Here is a 22,500-nt window from a genome sequence, read left to right as displayed (position 1 = left end):
AGGGCTCTGTTCACAAACCTTCCATAACAAAGCCATCACCTACAGAGAGACGAATGTGGAGAAGAGTCCCCTAAGCAAGCTGGTCCTAGGGCTCTGTTCCCAAACCTTCCATAACAAAGCCATCACCTACAGAGAGACGAAGCTGGAGAAGAGTCCCCTAAGCAAGCTGGTCCTGGGGCTCTGTTCACAAACACACCCCACAGAGCCCCAGGACAGCAACACAGTTAGACCCAACCAAATCATGAGAAAACAAAAAGATAATTACTTGACACATTGGAAAGAATTAACAAAAAAACAGAGCAAACTAGAATGCTATTTGGCCCTAAACAGAGAGTACACAGTGGCAGAATACCTGACCACTGTGACTGACCCAAACTTAAGGAAAGCTTTTGAGTATGTACGGACTCAGTGAGCATAGCCTTGCTATTGAGAAAGGCCGCCGTAGGCAGACATGGCTCTCAAGAGAAGACAGGCTATGTGCTCACTGCCCACAAAATAAGGTGGAAACTGAGCTGCACTTCCTAACATCCTGCCAAATGTATGACCTTATTAGAGACACAGGAGAGGAGAGAGAGAGACTAGAAAGAGAGAGAGAGAGAGAGGAGGAGAGTGAGAGACTAGAGAGAGAGAGAGGGGAGAGGAGAGAGAGAGAGACTTTAAAGAGATAGAGAGGAGGGGAGAGTGAGAGACTAGAGAGAGAGAGAGAGAGAGAGAGAGACTAGAGAGTGAGAGAATAGAGAGAGAGAGCGAGTGAGACAGTGAGAGACTAGAGAGAGAGACTAGAGTGTGAGAAACTAGAGTGAGGGAGAGAGAGAGAGACAGAGAGACACTTGAGGGGAGAGAGAGGAGAGGAGAGAGAGAGACTAGAGAGTGAGAGAATAGAGAGAGAGAGAGCGAGTGAGACAGTGAGAGACTAGAGAGTGAGAGAATAGAGAGAGGGAGAGAGAGAGCGACACTGGAGAGGAGAGAGACACTGGAGAAGAGAGAGAGAGAGTGAGAGAGAGAGAGAGACTGGAGGGGAGAGAAAGATTAGAGAGAGAAACTAGACTGTATCTTTCTGCAGCCCTGGTTGTGCTTTGACTCTGAGGTTGTGACTCAACAGGATCCTCTTATGTCATCAGACTGAGCCAAGCCTGTCAGACTCCCTGCTGCCCGTTAGCATGTCATCAGACTGAGCCAAGCCTGTCAGACTCCCTGCTGCCCGTTAGCATGTCATCAATCAGACAATTTATTACCAACCCCAGTCCTCAACGCCAGTCCTAACACTCAGCCCACCTCACCGTTAACCCTGGGGCTATTACCTCAACCCCAGTCCTAACCCTCAGCCCTCAACCCCAGTCCTAACCCTCAGCCCACAACCCCAGTCCTAACCCTCAGCCCTCAACCCCAGTCCTAACCCTCAGCCCTCAACCCCAGTCCTAACCCTCAGCCCACAACCCCAGTCCTAACCCTCAGCCCACAACCCCAGTCCTAACCCTCAGCCCACAACCCCAGTCCCAACCCTCAGCCCTCAGCCCACAACCCCAGTCCTAACCCCCAGCCCTCAGCCCACAACCCCAGTCCTAACCCTCAGCCCTCAGCCCACAACCCCAGTCCTAACCCTCAGCCCTCAGCCCACAACCCCAGTCCTAACCCTCAGCCCACAACCCCAGTCCTAACCCTCAGCCCTCAGCCCACAACCCCAGTCCTAACCCTCAGCCCTCAACCCCAGTCCTAACCCACAGCCCACAACCCCAGTCCCAACCCTCAGCCCTCAGCCCACAACCCCAGTCCTAACCCTCAGCCCACAACCCCAGTCCTAACCCTCAGCCCACAACCCCAGTCCTAACCCTCAGCCCACAACCCCAGTCCCAACCCTCAGCCCTCAGCCCACAACCCCAGTCCCAACCCTCAGCCCTCAGCCCACAACCCCAGTCCTAACCCTCAGCCCTCAACCCCAGTCCTAACCCACAGCCCACAACCCCAGTCCCAACCCTCAGCCCTCAGCCCACAACCCCAGTCCTAACCCTCAGCCCTCAGCCCACAACCCCAGTCCTAACCCTCAGCCCTCAACCCCAGTCCTAACCCACAGCCCACAACCCCAGTCCCAACCCTCAGCCCTCAGCCCACAACCCCAGTCCTAACCCTCAGCCCACAACCCCAGTCCTAACCCTCAGCCCACAACCCCAGTCCCAACCCTCAGCCCTCAGCCCACAACCCCAGTCCCAACCCTCAGCCCACAACCCCAGTCCCAACCCTCAGCCCTCAGCCCACAACCCCAGTCCTAACCCTCAGCCCTCAACCCCAGTCCTAACCCACAACCCCAGTCCCAACCCTCAGCCCTCAGCCCACAACCCCAGTCCTAACCCTCAGCCCACAACCCCAGTCCTAACCCTCAGCCCACAACCCCAGTCCCAACCCTCAGCCCTCAGCCCACAACCCCAGTCCCAACCCTCAGCCCTCAGCCCACAACCCCAGTCCTAACCCTCAGCCCTCAGCCCACAACCCCAGTCCTAACCCTCAGCCCTCAGCCCACAACCCCAGTCCTAACCCTCAGCCCTCAACCCCAGTCCTAACCCACAGCCCTCAACCCAAGTCCTAACCCTCAGCCCACCTCACCTTTAACCCTGGGGCTATTACCTCAACCCCAGTCCTAACCACAGCCCTAACCACGATCCCAGCCCTAACCACGACCCCAGCCCTAACCCCAGCCCTAACCCCAGCCCTAACCACGATCCCAGCCCTAACCCCAGCCCTAGCCCCAGCCCTAACCACGGCCCTAACCACAGCCCTAACCACAGCCCTAACCCCAGCCCTAACCCCACCCCTAACCCCTAACCCCTAACCCCAGCCCTAACCACTACCCCAGCCCTAACCACGACCCCAGCCCTAACCCCAGCCCTAACCCCAGCCCTAACCCCTAACCCCTAACCCCAGCCCTAACCACTACCCCAGCCCTAACCACGACCCCAGCCCTAACCCCAGCCCTAACCCCTAACCCCAGCCCTAACCACTACCCCAGCCCTAACCACGACCCCAGCCCTAACCCCAGCCCTAACCACGGCCCCAGCTCTAACCACGGTCCTAACCCCAGCCCTAACCCCACCCCTAACCACGGCCCTAACCACTATCCCAGCCCTAACCCCAGCCCTAACCCCGGCCCTAACCACGACCCCAGCCCTAACCCCACCCCTAACCCCTAACCCCAGCCCTAACCACTATCCCAGCTCTAACCCCAGCCCTAACCCCGGCCCTAACCCCAGCCCTAACCATGGCCCTAACCACGGCCCTAACCACTACCCCAGCCCTAACCCCAGCCCTAACCCCACCCCTAACCACGGCCCTAACCACGGCCCTAACCACTATCCCAGCCCTAACCCCAGCCCTAACCCCGGCCCTAACCACGGCCCCAGCCCTAACCGCAGCCCTAACCACGGCCCTAACCACTATCCCAGCCCTAACCCCAGCCCTAACCCCGGCCCTAACCACGGCCCTAACCATGACCCCAGCCCTAACCCCAGCCCTAACCCCAGCCCTAACCCCGGCCCTAACCACGGCCCTAACCATGACCCCAGCCCTAACCCCAGCCCTAACCCCAGCCCTAACCACGGCCCCAGCCCTAACCCCAGCCCTAACCCACGACCCCAGCCCTAACCCCAGCCCTAACCCCAGCCCTAACACCAGCCCTAACCACGGCCCCAGCCCTAACCCCAGCCCTAACCCACGACCCCAGCCCTAACCACGGCCCAAGCCCTAACCCCAGCCCTAACCCACGACCCCAGTCCTAACCCCAGCCCTAACCACTTAGCTGCAGTCCTAGTCCCCAGAGCCAGCCACCGCCTGAGAAGGGGTTCTGAAGTCACAAGAGCACATGTGACTGCGTTAGCTGCCATGCCATTCGTCAACCCATGACAGAGATAGCCACAGCAACACAAGTTAGGCTGGGGTGGACTAGGACCGCCCCCGTCGGAGCCAAATATGTTTTTGATTCGAGCTTCCAAGGAGACGTCCCAAACAACCAGCGTTGCCATGAACTTGTGTGTTTGGTTACAAACAAAGAAGAGAGAGAGGGGAGAGGGGGAGATGGGGAGAGAGAGCGTGATAGAGTGGGTGGAGGGTGAGGGAGAGACAGAGAAAGAGAGTCAGAGAGAATTAGAGAAAAAGGGAGGGAAGCAGAGAGAGAGAGAGAGAGTGAGAGAGAATTAGAGAAAGAGGGGAGGGAAGCAGAGAGAGAGAGAGAGAGAGAGAGAGAGAAAGAGAGTGAGAGAGAATTAGAGAAAGAGGGGAGGGAAGCAGAGAGAGAAAGAGACCATTGGAGCCAGGTGCTGAAGTGTTATATTGTGTACACTTGTGCTGCCATGACAACAAGGGCCCCGCGCGGGCTTCCTGTTCCCTGTGTCTGGACACGGGCAGAGTTACTGCTGGGGAGGGACGGGGACGGGGGGGGGACGGGGGGGGACGGGGGTGGGGGGGTAGACTGGCTGTTCTGCTCTCTGACTCCGTGTTCAAGGCAACACTTAAATAGGCTGTATGTCCCAAACCAATCAGGTGGTCGTTTGACAAAACGAATCTTCGGCACGTCATTGATCACGTTGTTTTGAAGGAAACTCCTTTCGCGCGATTTTGCAACGTATGTCTCAGAGCTCCGGTATCAAACTTAACATCACTACCCGTTAACGTAAACGTCATCCTCGTTCATCATGTTAAGTTTGTACGCTACAAATTAAAATGTTCCTCGAATATTTACGCATATTATATATTTCTAAAAGGATAAAATTAACATTGCTGATTACATAAAGAAATAAATTAATAACCGTTTCATCTTTGGGATTTGCATAAGCTCCTGAGGACCTCATCGACCAAAACTGTGTTCAACCTTACCATATGATGACGATTTACAACAGAACAGATGAACAGGAATGACATTTACTGTAACGGGTGGTCAAAAATATATATAGCTTACTGCCACGCCCCTACTAAGCCACGCCTCCATTCCATTGCTACATCAAATCATTAAATCATCCTCCAAGAAACCGCTCTGCTAACCGAAGGTGCAACTATGAACCGCTGACTAGCAATCATTCCTTGAGGATCTCCAGGTTTCCTCCAGTCACTACTAACTCTAAGAGTGTACTTCTGCCCTGACACCCTATTCCCCTATTGGCCCTGGTCAAAAGTAGTGCACTATAAATGGAATAGGGTGCTGTTTGGAACGTAGACCAGCTTAGTGCGCTCCAGATGTGTCAGTGCTGTGTTGAAAATGTCACATTGACGAGGAGGCGACGAGGCGGTACTGCGTGAACGGGACGCATAAACATTACGATCAGATTCACCCCTTCCCTTCCTGCTGTTACCACGGTAACTCCCGTCAGCCGTGGGGCGCCCCAGCTCCTAGTGAGTCCACACTACAGTCAAGTCAGCCAAATGACACCCTTTTTCCCTGTATAGTGTACTGCTAGTCCTGGGCTCTGGTCACAAGTAGTGGCACTTGTCATCTCCCGTCTGGATTACTGCAACTCGCTGTTGGCTGGGCTCCCTGCCTGTGCCATTAAACCCCTACAACTCATCCAGAACGCCGCAGCCCGTCTGGTGTTCAACCTTCCCAAGTTCTCTCACGTCACCCCGCTCCTCCGCTCTCTCCACTGGCTTCCAGTTGAAGCTCGCATCCGCTACAAGACCATGGTGCTTGCCTACGGAGCTGTGAGGGGAACGGCACCTCAGTACCTTCAGGCTCTGATCAGGCCCTACACCCAAACAAGGGCACTGCGTTCATCCACCTCCGGCCTGCTCGCCTCCCTACCACTGAGGAAGTACAGTTCCCGCTCAGCCCAGTCAAAACTGTTCGCTGCTCTGGCACCCCAATGGTGGAACAAACTCCCTCACGACGCCAGGACAGCGGAGTCAATCACCACCTTCCGGAGACACCTGAAACCCCACCTCTTCAAGGAATACCTAGGATAAAGCAATCCTTCTGCCCCCCCCCCCCCCCCCCCCCCCCTTAAAAGATTTAGATGCACTATTGTAAAGTGGCTGTTCCACTGGATGTCATAAGGTGAATGCACCAATTTGTAAGTCGCTCTGGATAAGAGCGTCTGCTAAATGACTTAAATGTAAAAATGTTAAATGTAGTGCACTATGTACAGATGTAGGATCTTAATTTGACCAGTATTGTCACAGCAAAAAATAATCCTGCAGCAACAGGATTTTAACGTTTAGTCCATAATGTTGCTTGATTGGTTGTTAGGCTATTAGCCGGACAAAAGTAGGCTACGTGAAAAGTGCAATAGTGTTAATATAACTGCGTTAGTTTGGGTTTTCAGTGAATTTATGTAAATCACAAAGATCTCAGCAACAAAAGAGCGATCAAATTACAATCCAACATCAGTAGGGAATAGGGCTCTGGTCAAAAGTAGTGCACCATATAGGGAATAGGGTGCCATAGGGTTCTGGTCTAAAGTAGTGCACTATATAGGGAATAGGGTGCCATAGGGCTCTGGTCTAAAGTAGTGCACCATATAGGGAATAGGGTGCCATAGGGTTCTGGTCTAAAGTAGTGCACTATATAGGGAATAGGGTGCCATAGGGTTCTGGACTAAAGTAGTGCACTGTATAGGGAATAACGTTCCATTTGGGATATACACACATAGACTGGACAGCAGACAATAATCCCAAGGAACTTTTATCAAAGATCCAGCTTGATTGGCCCTTTAAATGTCAGATGACCAGAAGCAGAGTAGAGAGGATTCATCTGTGATTCGTGTTCAAGTGAAGGAATCTGTGGAAAAGTATGTGACTTTCAGTCTGATGTCAAGTCAATGTATTAAAAATGTTTAATGTTTGTGCTTTCACACAGTCCCACACTTCAAGGACACGGAAATACAGTACATATATTTGTATAGGTTTTTACCCAAATAAATTCAGTTTAACACAGGCTAGTTACCTGTTTATTAGGAGAATACATTATTTTGTAAACATGAGAAAGCTTGTACCATTGGACACTTTCTGGTTTGGTAAATGATGATTCGCTCACTGAGTAATGACGTTTGTAAATACCACTCAGAATGGGAATTAAAGAAACCACAAACTAAAGACAAAAATATTTTATTACCAATTTTTTATACAACAATTTCCCCTTCAAGGCAGCCGTTGTCCAGTTTCTACAAAACAAACAAAACAAACAAACAAAACAAACAAACAAATCAAAAAAGAACCAAAAGTGAGAAAAATAAATTGAAAAGCAACGAACGTTTAAGAAATAGTGTCAGAATTAAAAAGCTAGCTAGTTCTAAAACGATAGTCTTATTAAAGACGAAACCCTGAAACTAGGAGTTTGAGAGATGTTTCATACTGTAAGGAAGATGAAGGAGGAGGAAGATGTTTCATACTGTAAGGAAGGAGGAGGAAGATGTTTCATACTGTAAGGAAGATGAAGGAGGAGGAAGATTAAATATACTGTCAGTAAACTCAAATCAAAGAGGACATTCATAGTTTGAAGCCTATGGAACACGGCACAATGTCAGATTATTTTACCGGTATGTATTTTTTCGTCTAATCACGGTCTTGGTGCTGACGTTTTACTTTACAGTGGGGATGTTTCATTCAATTCCAGAGCAACTCTTGCATCAGTCTGTCACAGTGCAACTCAACATGTTAAAGAACAAAGCAAGGTAAAAGGTATATATCACAGGTCTATGTACAGTCTCAGGGCAGGCCAGGTGTGACAGTGAACAGAGCATTCTGATCTAGTCATCTGTAAACACACATCGGTCCTATCTCTGTTTAAGGAGATCGCCTCATACCCTCTCTGTCGGTCCTATCTCTGTTTAAGGAGATCGCCTCACAACCTCTCTATCGGTCCTATCTCTGTTTAAGGAGATCGCCTCACACCCTCTCTGTCGGTCACATCTCTGTTAAAGGAGATCGCGTCACACCCTCTCTGTCGGTCATATCTCTGTTTAAGGAGATCGCCTCACACCCTCTCTGTCGGTCATATCTCTGTTTAAGGAGATCGCCTCACACCCTCTCTGTCGGTCATATCTCTGTTTAAGGAGATCGCCTCACACCCTCTCTGTCGGTCATATCTCTGTTAAAGGAGATCGCCTCACACCCTCTCTGTCGGTCATATCTCTGTTAAAGGAGATCGCCTCACACCCTCTCTGTCGGTCCTATCTCTGTTTAAGGAGATCGCCTCACACCCTCTCTGTCGGTCATATCTCTGTTTAAGGAGATCGCCTCACACCCTCTCTGTCGGTCATATCTCTGTTAAAGGAGATCGCCTCACACCCTCTCTGTCGGTCATATCTCTGTTTAAGGAGATCGCCTCACACCCTCTCTGTCGGTCACATCTCTGTTTAAGGAGATCGCCTCACACCCTCTCTATCGGTCATATCTCTCTTAATGGAGATCGCCTCACACCCTCTCTGTCGGTCATATCTCTGTTTAAGGAGATCGCCTCACACCCTCTCTAGACTCAAACACAACTATAACAACATCCTAAGAGTAAAAAGCAGCTCTCTCATCATCCCCAATCACAACACCCCCCCCCTCAGAACATATCAAAGATAAGACAGGACAGTCTCTGTCGACAGGGCCTGGGGTTAAGCCTGTGGTTAGGGGTCAAAGGTCAGAGTTCGGGGTTCAGGGTTTGGTCCCAACTATATGGGGGGGGGGGGCTAGGATATAGTGACCCTGGAAGCGTCTCAAATGGCACTCTATTCCCTATATAGTGCACTACTTTATAGCAGGACCCGTAGTGCTCTGGTCAAAGTAGTGGACTATGTAGAGTAGGATGTCATTTGGGATACATGCCATGTTGTGGGCCTGTTGACCACCCCGCCTGGCCCGGTGGGCTACTGGGCCTGTTGACCACCCCGCCTGGCCCGGTGGGCTACTGGGCCTGTTGACCACCCCGCCTGGCCCGGTGGTCTACTGGGCCTGTTAACCACCCCGCCTGGCCCGGTGGTCTACTGGGCCTGTTGACTACCACGCCTGGCCCGGTGGTCTACTGGGCCTGTTGACCACCCCGCCTGGCCCGGTGGTCTACTGGGCCTGTTGACCACCCCGCCTGGCCCGGTGGTCTACTGGGCCTGTTGACCACCCCGCCTGGCCCGGTGGTCTACTGGGCCTGTTGACCACCCCGCCTGGCCCGGTGGTCTACTGGGCCTGTTGACCACCCCGCCTGGCCCGGTGGTCTACTGGGCCTTTTGACTACCACGCCTGGCCCGGTGGTCTACTGGGCCTGTTGACTACCACGCCTGGCCCGGTGGTCTACTGGGCCTGTTGACCACCCCGCCTGGCCCGGTGGTCTACTGGGCCTGTTGACTACCACGCCTGGCCCGGTGGTCTACTGGGCCTGTTGACCACCCCGCCTGGCCCGGTGGTCTACTGGGCCTGTTGACCACCCCGCCTGGCCCGGTGGTCTACTGGGCCTGTTGACCACCCCGCCTGGCCCGGTGGTCTACTGGGCCTGTTGACCACCCCGCCTGGCCCGGTGGTCTACTGGGCCTTTTGACTACCACGCCTGGCCCGGTGGTCTACTGGGCCTGTTGACTACCACGCCTGGCCCGGTGGTCTACTGGGCCTGTTGACCACCCCGCCTGGCCCGGTGGTCTACTGGGCCTGTTGACTACCACGCCTGGCCCGGTGGTCTACTGGGCCTGTTGACTACCACGCCTGGCCCGGTGGTCTACTGGGCCTGTTGACCACCCCGCCTGGCCCGGTGGTCTACTGGGCCTGTTGACCACCCCGCCTGGCCCGGTGGTCTACTGGGCCTGTTGACTACCACGCCTGGCCCGGTGGTCTACTGGGCCTGTTGACTACCACGCCTGGCCCGGTGGTCTACTGGGCCTGTTGACTACCACGCCTGGCCCGGTGTTCTACTGGGCCTGTTGACCACCCCGCCTGGCCCGGTGGGCTACTTAGCCTTGGTTTTCTCCTCGTAGGTTCCGGCGTTCTTGTAGGAGCCGACGTATCCCGTTTTCTCCACCAGCTCCTCCCGCCCTCCCTTACCCCTCCCCTTCCCGCTCTCGTCGAAGCGCTCTTTGTGGGAGCCCGTGTACTTGGTGGTGTCCGTCAGTCTGTCCACTGCGGCTGTCTTCGCCATTTTCTGTGGAGGAGGGTGGGGGAGGGGGGGACGACAGTATCAGAAACCATGTTGTCATGTTGGTGAGCTAAACCAATACAGTTGTGTTTTAATGGTATACTGCTACTAGGTTCTCTTGACAAACTGAGGAAGTTCCCGCTGCCCTCCAGCGCTGGGATTACAACAGTTCTTAAAGTCCCTAGAATCTGAATGTTGTACACAGGAGGAAACAGCTGGAGACGGATAGGTAGAACCGATCCCTAAAAAAGGGATTACTTTAACTCAATTATAATTTCTTAAGTCATAAAACCAACAGCCACTCGTAGATAAAGAGGTTGAACTCAGGTTCAATTCACAGCATGAGAACAGCCAGCCAGTGTTAACACATAATGGTGTTGGAGAAAAAAACCTTTGGTAAGACACACACACACACACGACACACACACACACACACACACACACACAGACACACACACACACACACACACACACACACACACACACACACACACACACACACACACACACACACACACACACACACACACACACACCACAGACACACCTCACCGATGAAGCCAGTCTCTTGTAATGGCTATGATGTCATGAAAGTGAGTTGGCTCAGAGCGCTGAGACGGTCTGGAGAGGAGAGTACATTCACTCAGGCACGTCTAAACAATCTCCTTGACTTCAGAATGGTGTGATAAACACACCGTACTGTTACTGTCCTCCTCCACAGCTGTCCTATCTACCCTGAAGTGACAGTAGACTACTAGGCCTTTACCCCATATTCATGTATGTTACTGTCCTCCTCCACAGCTGTCCTATCTACCCTGAAGTGACAGTAGACTACTAGGCCTTAACCCCGTATTCATGTATGTTACTGTCCTCCTCCACAACTGTCCTATCTACCCTGAAGTGACAGTAGACTACTAGGCCTTAACCCCGTATTCATGTATGTTACTGTCCTCCTCCACAACTGTCCTATCTACCCTGAAGTGACAGTAGACTACCAGGCCTTTACCCCATTTTCATGTATGTTACTATCCTCCTCCACAGCTGTCCTATCTACCCCATATTCATGTATGTTACTCTCCTCCTCCACAGCTGTCCTATCTACCCCATATTCATGTATGTTACTATCCTCCTCCACAGCTGTCCTATCTACCCTGAAGTGACAGTAGACTACCAGGCCTTTACCCCATATTCATTTATGGACATAATCTTACCGCACACTTGAAGATGTGTTTCAGAACAAGACAGTGTTTATTTAGCTGGCTAACATGTCAATAATGAAAGTTGATTAGTTGTAGTAGTATAGTAGTAGTAGTGCTGTAGTAGTGGTAGTAGTAGTAGTAGTATATTAGTAGAAGTGGTAGTGTAGTAGCAGTATAGTAGTAGTAGTAGTAGTATATTAGTAGTAGTGGTAGTGTAGTAGTAGTATATTAGTAGTAGTGGTAGTGTAGTAGTAGTAGTGCTGTAGTAGTGGTAGTAGTAGTAATGTAGTAGTAGTATATTTGTAGTAGTAGTATATTTGTAGTAGTAGTATATTAGTAGTAGTGGTAGTGTAGTAGTAGTGCTGTAGTAGTAGTAGTAGTAGTGCTGTAGTAGTGGTAGTAGTAGTAATGTAGTAGTAGTATATTAGCAGTGGTAGTATATTAGTAGTAGTGGTAGTGTAGTTGCAGTATAGTAGTAGTAGTAGTAGTAGTATATTAGTAGTAGTGGTAGTGTAGTAGTAGTATATTAGTAGTAGTAGTAGTAGTAGTATATTAGTAGTAGTGGTAGTGTAGTAGTAGTAGTAGTATAGTAGTAGTAGTAGTACTGTATTTGTAGTAGTATATTAGTAGTAGTAGTAGTAGTAGTAGTAGTATATTATTATGATTGGTAGTAGTAGTAGTATATTAGTAGTAGTAGTAGTAGTAGTAGTAGTAGTAGTATATTAGTAGTAGTGGTAGTGTAGTATTAGTATATTGGTAGTAGTAGTAGTAGTAGTAGTATATTAGTAGTAGTACTGTATTTGTAGTAGTAGTAGTAGTGTATTTGTAGTAGTATATTAGTAGTAGTAGTATATTAGTAGTAGTAGTAGTAATAATAGTAGTAGTAGCAGTATATTAGTAGTAGTATATTAGTAGTAGTAGTAGTAGTATATTAGTAGTAGTAGTAGTAGTGTAGCAGTAGTGTAGTAGTAGTAGTATAGTAGTAGTAGTAATAGTAGTAGTATATTAGTAGTAGTAGTAGTATATTAGTAGTAGTAGTAGTAGTGTAGTAGTAGTAGTAGTAGTAGTAGTAGTAGTAGTAGTAGTAGTAGTAGTAGTAGTGTAGTAGTAGTAGTAGTAGTAGTAGTAGTAGTAGTAGTAGTAATCTGTCGTACCGTGACTCCTACGTTGGTGGGCTCCTTGCCCTCTATCAGCTTGTAGACAGACGTTAGGGCCTCCTCTTTGCTCTGACCTTTAAACCTCTTAGGGGCCAGCTCCTCCAGGGCTCTTTGGAATTCCTCGTAGGTGATCACCCGGGACGTCTTTGCTCTGCAACGGCAGAAAACAACAGTCGTTCCACAACACTGCTCTGAAGTGGATTTACTCTAGTATTATCAGTACTAGTATAAGTATTATATAATAATAATAATAATAATAATGGGTCAATTGCAACCAACATTGGCCACTATATTATCGGCAGCTGATCTCTCTTAAACCATGGACAAGTTCATTTTATATGGCCCAGTGCCCCGGCTGGGAGAGAGATTACCCTTAAGGACCAATGGATTGGTCTAAAAATGAGCAAACTCCGCCAAACCGGGGCACTGGGCCATATAAAACAAACTCGCCCATGATTTAAGAGAGATCGGTTGGGGGATAATATAGTGGCTAATGTTGGTTGCAATTGACCCATAAATAATAATACTAATAATTATCGTCATAATAGAGTAATGTATTAAATTGTTATGATGTTGTAGTTGGTTGTTATTGAAACTCACTTGACTTTAGTGAAGACGATATCCACGTCAGTGCCGGTGACGTTCTTCCCGTCGATGATCTTGCAGTCTTTACACAGTTTAGCCCAGTTCTTCCCGTTCATCTCCTTCCCTGTAGCCTTGGTGTCTCCGTGGATCGCAAACTTCTTAAAGGAGTTCATCAGCTGCTCCAGATCCGTGCTCTCCGCCATCTTGAAGAATATCTACAAAATAAGACAACATGGGTTTTAGCCATTATAAATATTTGTCTGACACTAAATTATGTTAAAAAAAGAAAGAAGAAGCAGGTGCATTTAAAGCTGCCTGATTACAAAACAACAAGACAACAAGACTCAAATACCCATACTAACATACTGTATACTACATACTTAATGAGTAAATACTATATACTATTAGTTCATTTTAGTATACTGTAAAGGAAGACTATCGTTCCAGTTGAGCGTAAAATCAATTCTAGAGCTTCTCCTGTCCACCGGAAGTTGATGCTGTTGCTATGCAACGTCTTGCTAGCTTGTTAGCGTAACAAAACACCAGCTAGACGATTTCCGGGGTGTGTTCGTAAATTCATTCTGGAGTGCCAGAGTACTTCATTCCGGGCCTTCCCGTTGTCAGATTGTCCGTTCGTATATCTCGGAGCGTTCAGAGCGCACCCTGGACGCTCTGGCCAAGGAGTAGTGTTCAACGGTAGTCAAGCATCCAAGCTAACTGGCTAACGTCGGCTAGCTACTTCCAAACAGCTCACTCTGACCATTATACTCGTCCTGGCAGAGCTGGTTAGCCTGTTTTCATATTATCCAGAGACTTGGGAAATGTAACTGTGTTCCTGGCAAGAATTTAATTTATCATTTTTTTGCCGACGTTTACTGACACCGGCCAAAGCGTATTGAAACGCACGACTATACCACTTAACTAAGATGATGGAAATAGTCAAGTCAATAAACGTTGGGTAATCAGATAGCAGATCGTTAATAATGCCTGGCAAGTGCGATCTATTAGTAACCAACCAACGTTAGGTAACTAGCTAACATACCGGTACATACTGCTGTACTGCTATGCAGTTCGTAAGGACGGCGTAGATAATACGTTGTCAGCCAACATAACGTGTAACAAAACTTATTTGAAAAGTCATGACTATTACATTGCTCAATTAAAAAAAAAAAAAACATTTCTCATAATTAGTTAATTAAAGCAATGAATTTGTCTCCGCTCTCCTCGGCTGTATATTTTCCGCCATTTTCTCAAATCTGAAAACGTAGTGAAGCCACACACATTTTCTGAACAATTACATTATGGGTCTTAAAAGCATGGATATAGTGTACACTGCATGTTTACTTCGTATTTTGACCAATAGTATGACCAATGAGCATACTATATACTCAATTGAGTCACAAATAGTACGGTTAGTGGGGCTAGTATGAGTATTCGAACACAGCTTAAGACTTTCTATAAATGGATGTTAAATAGTATAGTATTTCTTTGTATGGCATATGACATTTGTAACAGTATAACTTTAAACCGTCCCCTCGCCCCGACACGGGCGCGAACCAGGGACCCTCTGCACACATCAACAACAGTCACCCACGAAGCGTCGTTACCCATCGCTCCACAAAAGCCGCGGCCCTTGCAGAGCAAGGGGCAACACTACTTCTAGGTTTCAGAGCAAGTGACGTAACTGATTGAAACGCTGTTAGCGCATACCCGCTAACTAACTAGCCATTTCACATCCGTTACACATGCATACTTGATCCCATGGTAGATACCTTGTCAACGGCTAAAGAACATGTCAAAGTTAACTTCTGATGTATTGTGTTAGTTTTGTACTACTAATAATGTCAGTCTCTGCTCCAGATGACCCTCAGGACTTTAAAATGAATATCTCATGTCCTCTAACTCGACTCTATTTGACCTCTCAGACCTTCCCTTCAGGGATCTGGGTTCACACAATCTGTTGAAAGGATTCCTTTTTTTAAAAGAGAGCTGGAGAGGAGAGGAGTGGGGAAGAGGAGGAGGAGGAGAGAAGAGGAGAGGAGAGAGTAGGAGGAGAGAGGAGAGGAGAGAGTAGGAGGAGAAGGAAGAGAGGAGAGAGTAGGAGGAGAAGGAGGAGAGAGGAGAGGAGAGGAGAGAGGAGAGGAAAGGAGGGTAGAGGAGAAGAGAGGAGAGAGGAGAGAGTAGGAGGAGAGGAGAGGAGAGGAGTGGGGAAGAGGAGGAGGAGAAGGAGGAGAGAAGAGAGGAGAGGAGAAGGAGGAGAGGAGAGAGTAGGAGGAGAAGGAGGAGAGAGTAGGAGGAGGAGAGAGGAGAGGAGAGAGTAGGAGGAGAAGGAGAGGAGAGGAGAAGGAGGAGAGAGGAGAGGAGAGGAGAGAGCAGAACCCCTCCAGTCTTGAAGGTCCACATCCTTAACACAGCTAATGAATAAGAACCCGTGTTCTGCTAGCTAGCTAGCCGTAGCTAACGTTAGTGCCGTCATGAAAAGGGTAATGAGGGAAGCCCTACAATATTACGCTTTGTGAGAACGCTTAGAAGCAGGTAATGTTGAAATCTTTACTTGGACTTTTCTTAAATATAGTTTTGTAATTAAACATGCAGACAACAAGAAAATTGCCAATGGGGTAACCAAGGTAACCACGGGTTGTTTTCCCACAGGCGGGTGGGGCCGTAAGGCTCTATTTAATGCAGATCCCATGTCCACAGCCTTACTGGGGCCCAATAGGATGATGGGAGGTCTCCTCTCTCTCTGGGGACAGAAGGACAGCTCTCTCTCTCTCTCTCTCTGGGGACATAAAGACAGTTCTCTCTCTCTCTGGGGACAGAAGGACAGTTCTCTCTCTCTCTGGGGACAGAAGGACAGTTCTCTCTCTCTCTGGGGACAGAAGGACACTTCTCTCTCTCTGGGGACAGAAGGACAGTTCTCTCTCTCTCTGGGGACAGAAGGACAGTTCTCTCTCTCTCTGGGGACAGAAGGACAGTTCTCTCTCTCTCTCTGGGGACAGAAGGACAGTTCTCTCTCTCTCTGGGGACAGAAGGACAGTTCTCTCTCTCTCTGGGGACAGAAGGACAGTTCTCTCTCTCTCTGGGGACAGAAGGACAGTTCTCTCTCTCTCTGGGGACAGAAGGACAGTTCTTTCTCTCTGGGGACAGAAGGACAGTTCTCTCTCTCTCTCTCTCTCTCTCTCTCTGGACAGAAGGACAGTTCTCCCTATCTCTCTCTGGGGACAGAAGGACAGCTTCTGGGTGGGATGTGGGTGGGTGGGTGGGTGGGATGTGTAATAACTTATAGCTGTAGTAGAAAGCAGCTGTAGTACTGTAGTTGTTATGACAGTGAGTAATGAAAACACCAGTCATGGCTCTGTAGTTATGTAGTTCTCTGTAGTTATGTAGTTCTCTGTATTGCTCTGTAGTTATGTAGTTCTCTGTAGTTATGTAGTTATGTAGTTCTCTGTAGTTATGTAGTTCTCTGTAGTTCTCTGTAGTTATGTAGTTCTCTGTAGTTATGTAGTGCTCTGTAGTGCTCTGTAGTTATGTAGTTCTCTGTAGTTATGTAGTTCTCTGTAGTTATGTAGTGCTCTGTAGTTCTGTAGTTATGTAGTTCTCTGTAGTTCTCTGTAGTTATGTAGTTCTCTGTAGTTATGTAGTGCTCTGTAGTTCTCTGTAGTTCTGTAGTGCTCTGTAGTTATGTAGTTCTCTGTATTGCTATGTAGTTATGTAGTTCTCTGTAGTTATGTAGTGCTCTGTAGTTCTGTAGTTCTCTGTAGTTATGTAGTGCTCTGTAGTTATGTAGTTCTCTGTATTGCTATGTAGTTATGTAGTTCTCTGTAGTTATGTAGTGCTCTGTAGTGCTCTGTAGTTATGTAGTTCTCTGTAGTTATGTAGTGCTCTGTAGTTCTCTGTAGTTATGTAGTGCTCTGTAGTTCTGTAGTTCTCTGTAGTTATGTAGTTCTCTGTAGTTATGTAGTTCTCTGTAGTTATGTAGTGCTCTGTAGTTCTGTAGTTCTCTGTAGTTATGTAGTGCTCTGTAGTTATGTAGTTCTCTGTATTGCTATGTAGTTATGTAGTTATGTAGTTCTCTGTAGTTATGTAGTGCTCTGTAGTTATGTAGTGCTCTGTAGTTATGTAGTGCTCTGTAGTTATGTAGTTGTCTGTAGTGCTCTGTAGTTATGTAGTGCTCTGTAGTTATGTAGTGCTCTGTAGTTATGTAGTGCTCTGTAGTTATGTAGTGCTCTGTAGTTATCTGTAGTGCTCTATAGTTCTCTGTCGTGCTCTGTAGTTCTTTATAGTGCTCTATAGTTCTCTGTAGTGCTCTATAGTTATCTGTAGTGCTCTATAGTTATCTGTAGTTCTCTGTAGTTATGTAGTTCTCTGTAGTTCTCTGTAGTTATGTAGTTCTCTGTAGTTATGTAGTTATCTGTAGTTATGTAGTGCTCTGTAGTTATGTAGTTCTCTGTAGTTATGTAGTGCTCTGTAGTTCTCTGTAGTTATGTAGTTCTCTGTAGTTATGTAGTGCTCTGTAGTTCTCTGTAGTTGTCACGATCGTGTGGCGGATTGATGGACCAAAACGCAGCTTTTGGAAAGTAAGCCATCTTCTTTTATTTTTTAAAGATGACGAAAAATAAACACGACACGAAACACTTTAACAAAACGAACAAAAACAACAAACGACCGTGAAGCTAAATAACGTTGTGCACTTACACACACAGGCTACAAACGTTCTGACATAGACAATTACTCACAACCAATGAGAGCCTATGGCTACCCTAAATAAGGCTCCCAATCAGAGACAACCGAAATCAGCTGTCTCTAATTGGGAACTCATTCAGGTAACCATAGACTCTCCTAGACAACTAAACATACATAGACAACACTAGACACATGTACTCCACACAAACCCATATCCTATACCCAACAACCCCTTTACCATAAAAACACCCAAAACCAACAAAACACAAACATTCCCCATGTCACACCCTGACCTAACTAAAATAATAAAGAAAACAAAGAATACTAAGGCCAGGGCGTGACATAACCCCCCCCTTAAGGTGCGAACTCCGGGCGCACCATACACAGTCTAGGGGAGGGTCTGGGTGGGCTTCCATCCACGGTGGCGGCTCCGGCTCTGGTTGTGGTCCCCACGTCACCACAGTCCCTAACCACCTCCTAGGCTTCCTCCAAATGACCCCCCTCCACATTAACCCCATTGCATGAAGGGGCAGTTCCGGACTAAGGGGCAGCTCCGGACTAAGGGGCAGTACCAGGGTAAGGGGCAGCTCCGGACTAAGGGGCAGTACCAGGGTAAGGGGCAGTACCAGGGTCAGGGGCAGTACCAGGGTCAGGGGCAGTACCAGGGTCAGGGGCAGTACCAGGGTCAGGGGCAGCACCAGGGTCAGGGGCAGCACCAGGGTAAGGGGCAGCACCAGGATAAGGGGCAGCACCAGGATAAGGGGCAGCACCAGGATAAGGGGCAGCTCCGGACTGAGGAATGGCAGCTCCGGACTGAGGGACTGCCCATGGCTGGCTGACAGATCTGGCTGCTCATGGCTGGCTAACGGATCTGGCTGCTCATGGCTGGCTAACGGATCTGGCTGCTCATGGCTGGCTGACGGATTTCGCTGCTCATGGCTGGCTGACGGATCTGGCTGCTCATGGCTGGCTGACGGATCTGGCTGCTCATGGCTGGCTGACGGATCTGGCTGCTCATGGCTGGCTGACGGATCTGGCTGCTCATGGCTGGCTGACGGATCTGGCTGCTCATGGCTAGCTGACGGATCTGGCTGCTCATGGCTGGCTGACGGATCTGGCTGCTCATGGCTGGCTGACGGATCTGGCTGCTCATGGCTGGCTGACGGATCTGGCTGCTCATGGCTAGCTGACGGATCTGGCTGCTCATGGCTAGCTGACGGATCTGGCTGCTCCTGTCTGATTGGCGGCTCTGGCAGATCCTGTCTGGTTGGCGGCTCTGGCAGATCCTGTCTGGTTGGCGGCTCTGGCAGATCCTGTCTGACGGACGGCTCTAGCGGCTCCTGTCTGGCTGGCGGCTCTAGCGGCTCCTGTCTGGCTGGCGGCTCAGTGGGCTCATGGCAGACGGGCGGCTTTGCAGGCTCATGGCAGACGGGCGGCTTTGCAGGCTCATGGCAGACGGATGGCTCAGATGGCGCTGGGGAGACGGATGGCTCAGATGGCGCTGGGGAGACGGATGGCTCAGATGGCGCTGGGGAGACGGATGGCTCAGATGGCGCTTGGCAGACGGGCAGTTCAGTCATCGCTGTGCAGACGGCAGACTCCTGCCGGCTGAGGCGCACTGTAGGCCTGGTGCGTGGTGCCGGGACTGGTGGCACCGGGCTGGGGACACGCATCTCAGGGCTAGTGCGGGGAGCAGCAACAGGACGCACAGGACTCTGGGGACACACAGGAGGCTTGGTGCGTGGTTTAGACACTGGTGGTTAACGGCTGGAGACACGCACCATATAGGTAGTGCGTGGAGGAGGCACTGGTGGTACTGGGTTGGGGCGGGGAGGTGGCGCCGGAAATACCGGACCGTGCAGGCGTACTGGCTCCCTTGAACGCCGAGCCTGCCCAACCTTACCTGGTTGTATGATCCCCGTCGCCTGACCAGTGCGGGGAGGTGGAATAACCCGCACCGGCCTATATAGGCGAACCGGGGACACCATGCGTAAGGCTGGTGCCATGTACGCCGGCCCGAGGAGACGCACTGGTGACCAGATGCGTTGGGCCGGCTTCATGACATACGGCTCAACGCTCAGTCTAGCCCGGCCGATACGTGGAGCTGAAATGTACCGAACCGGGCTATGCACGCGTACAGGAGACACCGTGCGCTCTACTGCGTAACACGGTGTCTGCAAGAAATTTTTGGGTTGTACTCACGGGTTTCCAGCCTTGTCTCCGTGCTGCCTCCTCATATCGCCTCCTCTCGGCTTTAGCTGCCTCCAGCTCTTCACGAGGAAGGCGATATTCTCCCGGTTGAGCCCACGGCCCCTTACCATCCAGTATCTCCTCCCATGTCCATGAATCCTGTGTAGGTAGGTCCTGTTGCCGCTTTCCATGCCGCTTGGTCCTATAATGGTGAGTAGTTCTGTCACGATCGTGTGGCGGATTGATGGACCAAAACGCAGCTTTTGGAAAGTAAGCCATCTTCTTTTATTTTTAAAGATGACGAAAATAAACACGACACGAAACACTTTAACAAAACGAACAAAAACAACAAACGACCGTGAAGCTAAATAACGTTGTGCACTTACACACACAGGCTACAAACGTTCTGACATAGACAATTACTCACAACCAATGAGAGCCTATGGCTACCCTAAATAAGGCTCCCAATCAGAGACAACCGAAATCAGCTGTCTCTAATTGGGAACTCATTCAGGTAACCATAGACTCTCCTAGACAACTAAACATACATAGACAACACTAGACACATGTACTCCACACAAACCCATATCCTATACCCAACAACCCCTTTACCATAAAAACACCCAAAACCAACAAAACACAAACATTCCCCATGTCACACCCTGACCTAACTAAAATAATAAAGAAAACAAAGAATACTAAGGCCAGGGCGTGACAGTAGTTATGTAGTGCTCTGTAGTTCTCTGTAGTTATGTAGTTCTCTGTAGTTATGTAGTGCTCTGTAGTTCTGTAGTTATGTAGTTCTCTCTAGTTCTCTGTAGTTCTGTAGTTCTCTGTAGTCATGTAGTTCTCTGTAGTTCTTTATAGTGCTCTATAGTTCTCTGTAGTGCTCTATAGTTATCTGTAGTGCTCTGTAGTTCTTTATAGTGCTCTATAGTTCTCTGTAGTTCTCTGTAGTTCTTTATAGTGCTCTATAGTTCTCTGTAGTGCTCTATAGTTATCTGTAGTGCTCTGTAGTTATGTAGTTCTCTGTAGTTATGTAGTTCTCTGTAGTTATGTAGTGCTCTGTAGTTCTCTGTAGTTATGTAGTTATGTAGTTATGTAGTTCTCTGTAGTTATGTAGTGCTCTGTAGTTATGTAGTTCTCTGTAGTGCTCTGTAGTTATGTAGTTCTCTGTAGTTCTCTGTAGTGCTCTGTAGTTATGTAGTTCTCTGTAGTTATGTAGTTCTCTGTAGTTCTCTGTAGTTATGTAGTGCTCTGTAGTTATGTAGTGCTCTGTAGTTATGTAGTTCTATGTAGTTCTCTGTAGTTCTCTGTAGTTATGTAGTTCTGTAGTGCTCTGTAGTTCTCTGTAGTTCTCTGTAGTTCTCTGTAGTTATGTAGTTCTCTGTAGTTCTCTGTAGTTATGTAGTGCTCTGTAGTTATGTAGTTCTCTGTAGTTCTCTCTAGTTCTCTCTAGTTCTCTGTAGTTCTCTGTAGTTATGTAGTTCTCTGTAGTTATGTAGTTCTCTGTAGTTATGTAGTTCTCTGTAGTTATGTAGTGCTCTGTAGTTATGTAGTGCTCTGTAGTTATGTAGTTCTCTGTAGTTATGTAGTTCTCTCTAGTTCTCTGTAGTTCTGTAGTTCTCTGTAGTTATGTAGTTCTCTGTAGTTATGTAGTGCTCTGCCAGTTGTTATGGGACCAGTGAAGTTGATATTTCATAGTAGATGTGGTTTAGAGGGAACAGAGTCTGTGGAACAGCCAGTCAGCAGGGACTAGATGAGGAGGTGTTGCTGAATCAGTGGGTGGGCTTGGATAGAAGTCAGCTCTCTCTCTATATACTAGATGAGGAGGTGTTGCTGAATCAGTGGGTGGGCTTGGATAGAAGTCAGCTCTCTCTCTATATACTAGATGAGGAGGTGTTTCTGAATCAGTGGGTGGGCTTGGATAGAAGTCAGCTCTCTCTCTATATACTAGATGAGGAGGTGTTGCTGAATCAGTGGGTGGGCTTGGATAGAAGTCAGCTCTCTCTCTATATACTAGATGAGGAGGTGTTTCTGAAACAGTGGGTGGGCTTGGATAGAAGTCAGCTCTCTCTCTATATACTAGATGAGGAGGTGTTGCTGAATCAGTGGGTGGGCTTGGATAGAAGTCAGCTCTCTCTCTATATACTAGATGAGGAGGTGTTTCTGAATCAGTGGGTGGGCTTGGATAGAAGTCAGCTCTCTCTCTATATACTAGATGAGGAGGTGTTGCTGAATCAGTGGGTGGGCTTGGATAGAAGTCAGCTCTCTCTCTATATACTAGATGAGGAGGTGTTTCTGAAACAGTGGGTGGGCTTGGATAGAAGTCAGCTCTCTCTCTATATACTAGATGAGGAGGTGTTGCTGAATCAGTGGGTGGGCTTGGATAGAAGTCAGCTCTCTCTATATACCAGCTGCTTTCACTCTAGAAAACTTCCTCAACGAGTCCATTCGTTTAGCAGCAATCACAATACATACAGATCAAATCACATATTACAAACTACAGGATCGAGCTGGCAAAGGATAGCAAGCAAGTAGGATGGAAAAGTGCAGTTTCCTAATAAAACATGTCAGAATAAGGCTTCATGTAAAGTGCCTGTGTTTT

The 22,500-nt window shown here is 48.7% G+C and overlaps 1 protein-coding gene across 3 annotated transcripts in view; it reads right to left on the bottom strand.

Moving 5' to 3' along the window:
* Window positions 1–7,064: 7,064 nt before the first annotated feature.
* The window catches only part of LOC129854510 (tubulin polymerization-promoting protein family member 3-like), a 28,523-nt gene continuing 13,087 nt past the window's right edge, over window positions 7,065–22,500 (bottom strand). The window contains exons 1-4 of one of the 3 annotated variants that reach the window (XM_055921629.1): window positions 13,400–13,847; window positions 13,035–13,234; window positions 12,432–12,585; window positions 7,065–10,084 (exon numbers count right to left, since the gene is read on the bottom strand). In XM_055921629.1, the coding sequence (XP_055777604.1) occupies window positions 9,893–10,084; window positions 12,432–12,585; window positions 13,035–13,222 (534 nt within the window). In that variant the 5' untranslated portion in view covers window positions 13,223–13,234; window positions 13,400–13,847 and the 3' untranslated portion in view covers window positions 7,065–9,892. Of the gene's footprint in view, window positions 10,085–12,431; window positions 12,586–13,034; window positions 13,235–13,399; window positions 13,848–22,500 lie in introns of those variants that run through there. The other 2 variants (XM_055921630.1, XM_055921628.1) reach the window with 2 other exon arrangements.

The sequence above is a fragment of the Salvelinus fontinalis genome, chromosome 4 (assembly GCF_029448725.1).
Source record: "Salvelinus fontinalis isolate EN_2023a chromosome 4, ASM2944872v1, whole genome shotgun sequence".
In the NCBI taxonomy this organism is placed as follows: Eukaryota; Metazoa; Chordata; class Actinopteri; order Salmoniformes; family Salmonidae; genus Salvelinus; species Salvelinus fontinalis.
This window is presented reverse-complemented; position numbering and strand designations above follow the sequence as displayed.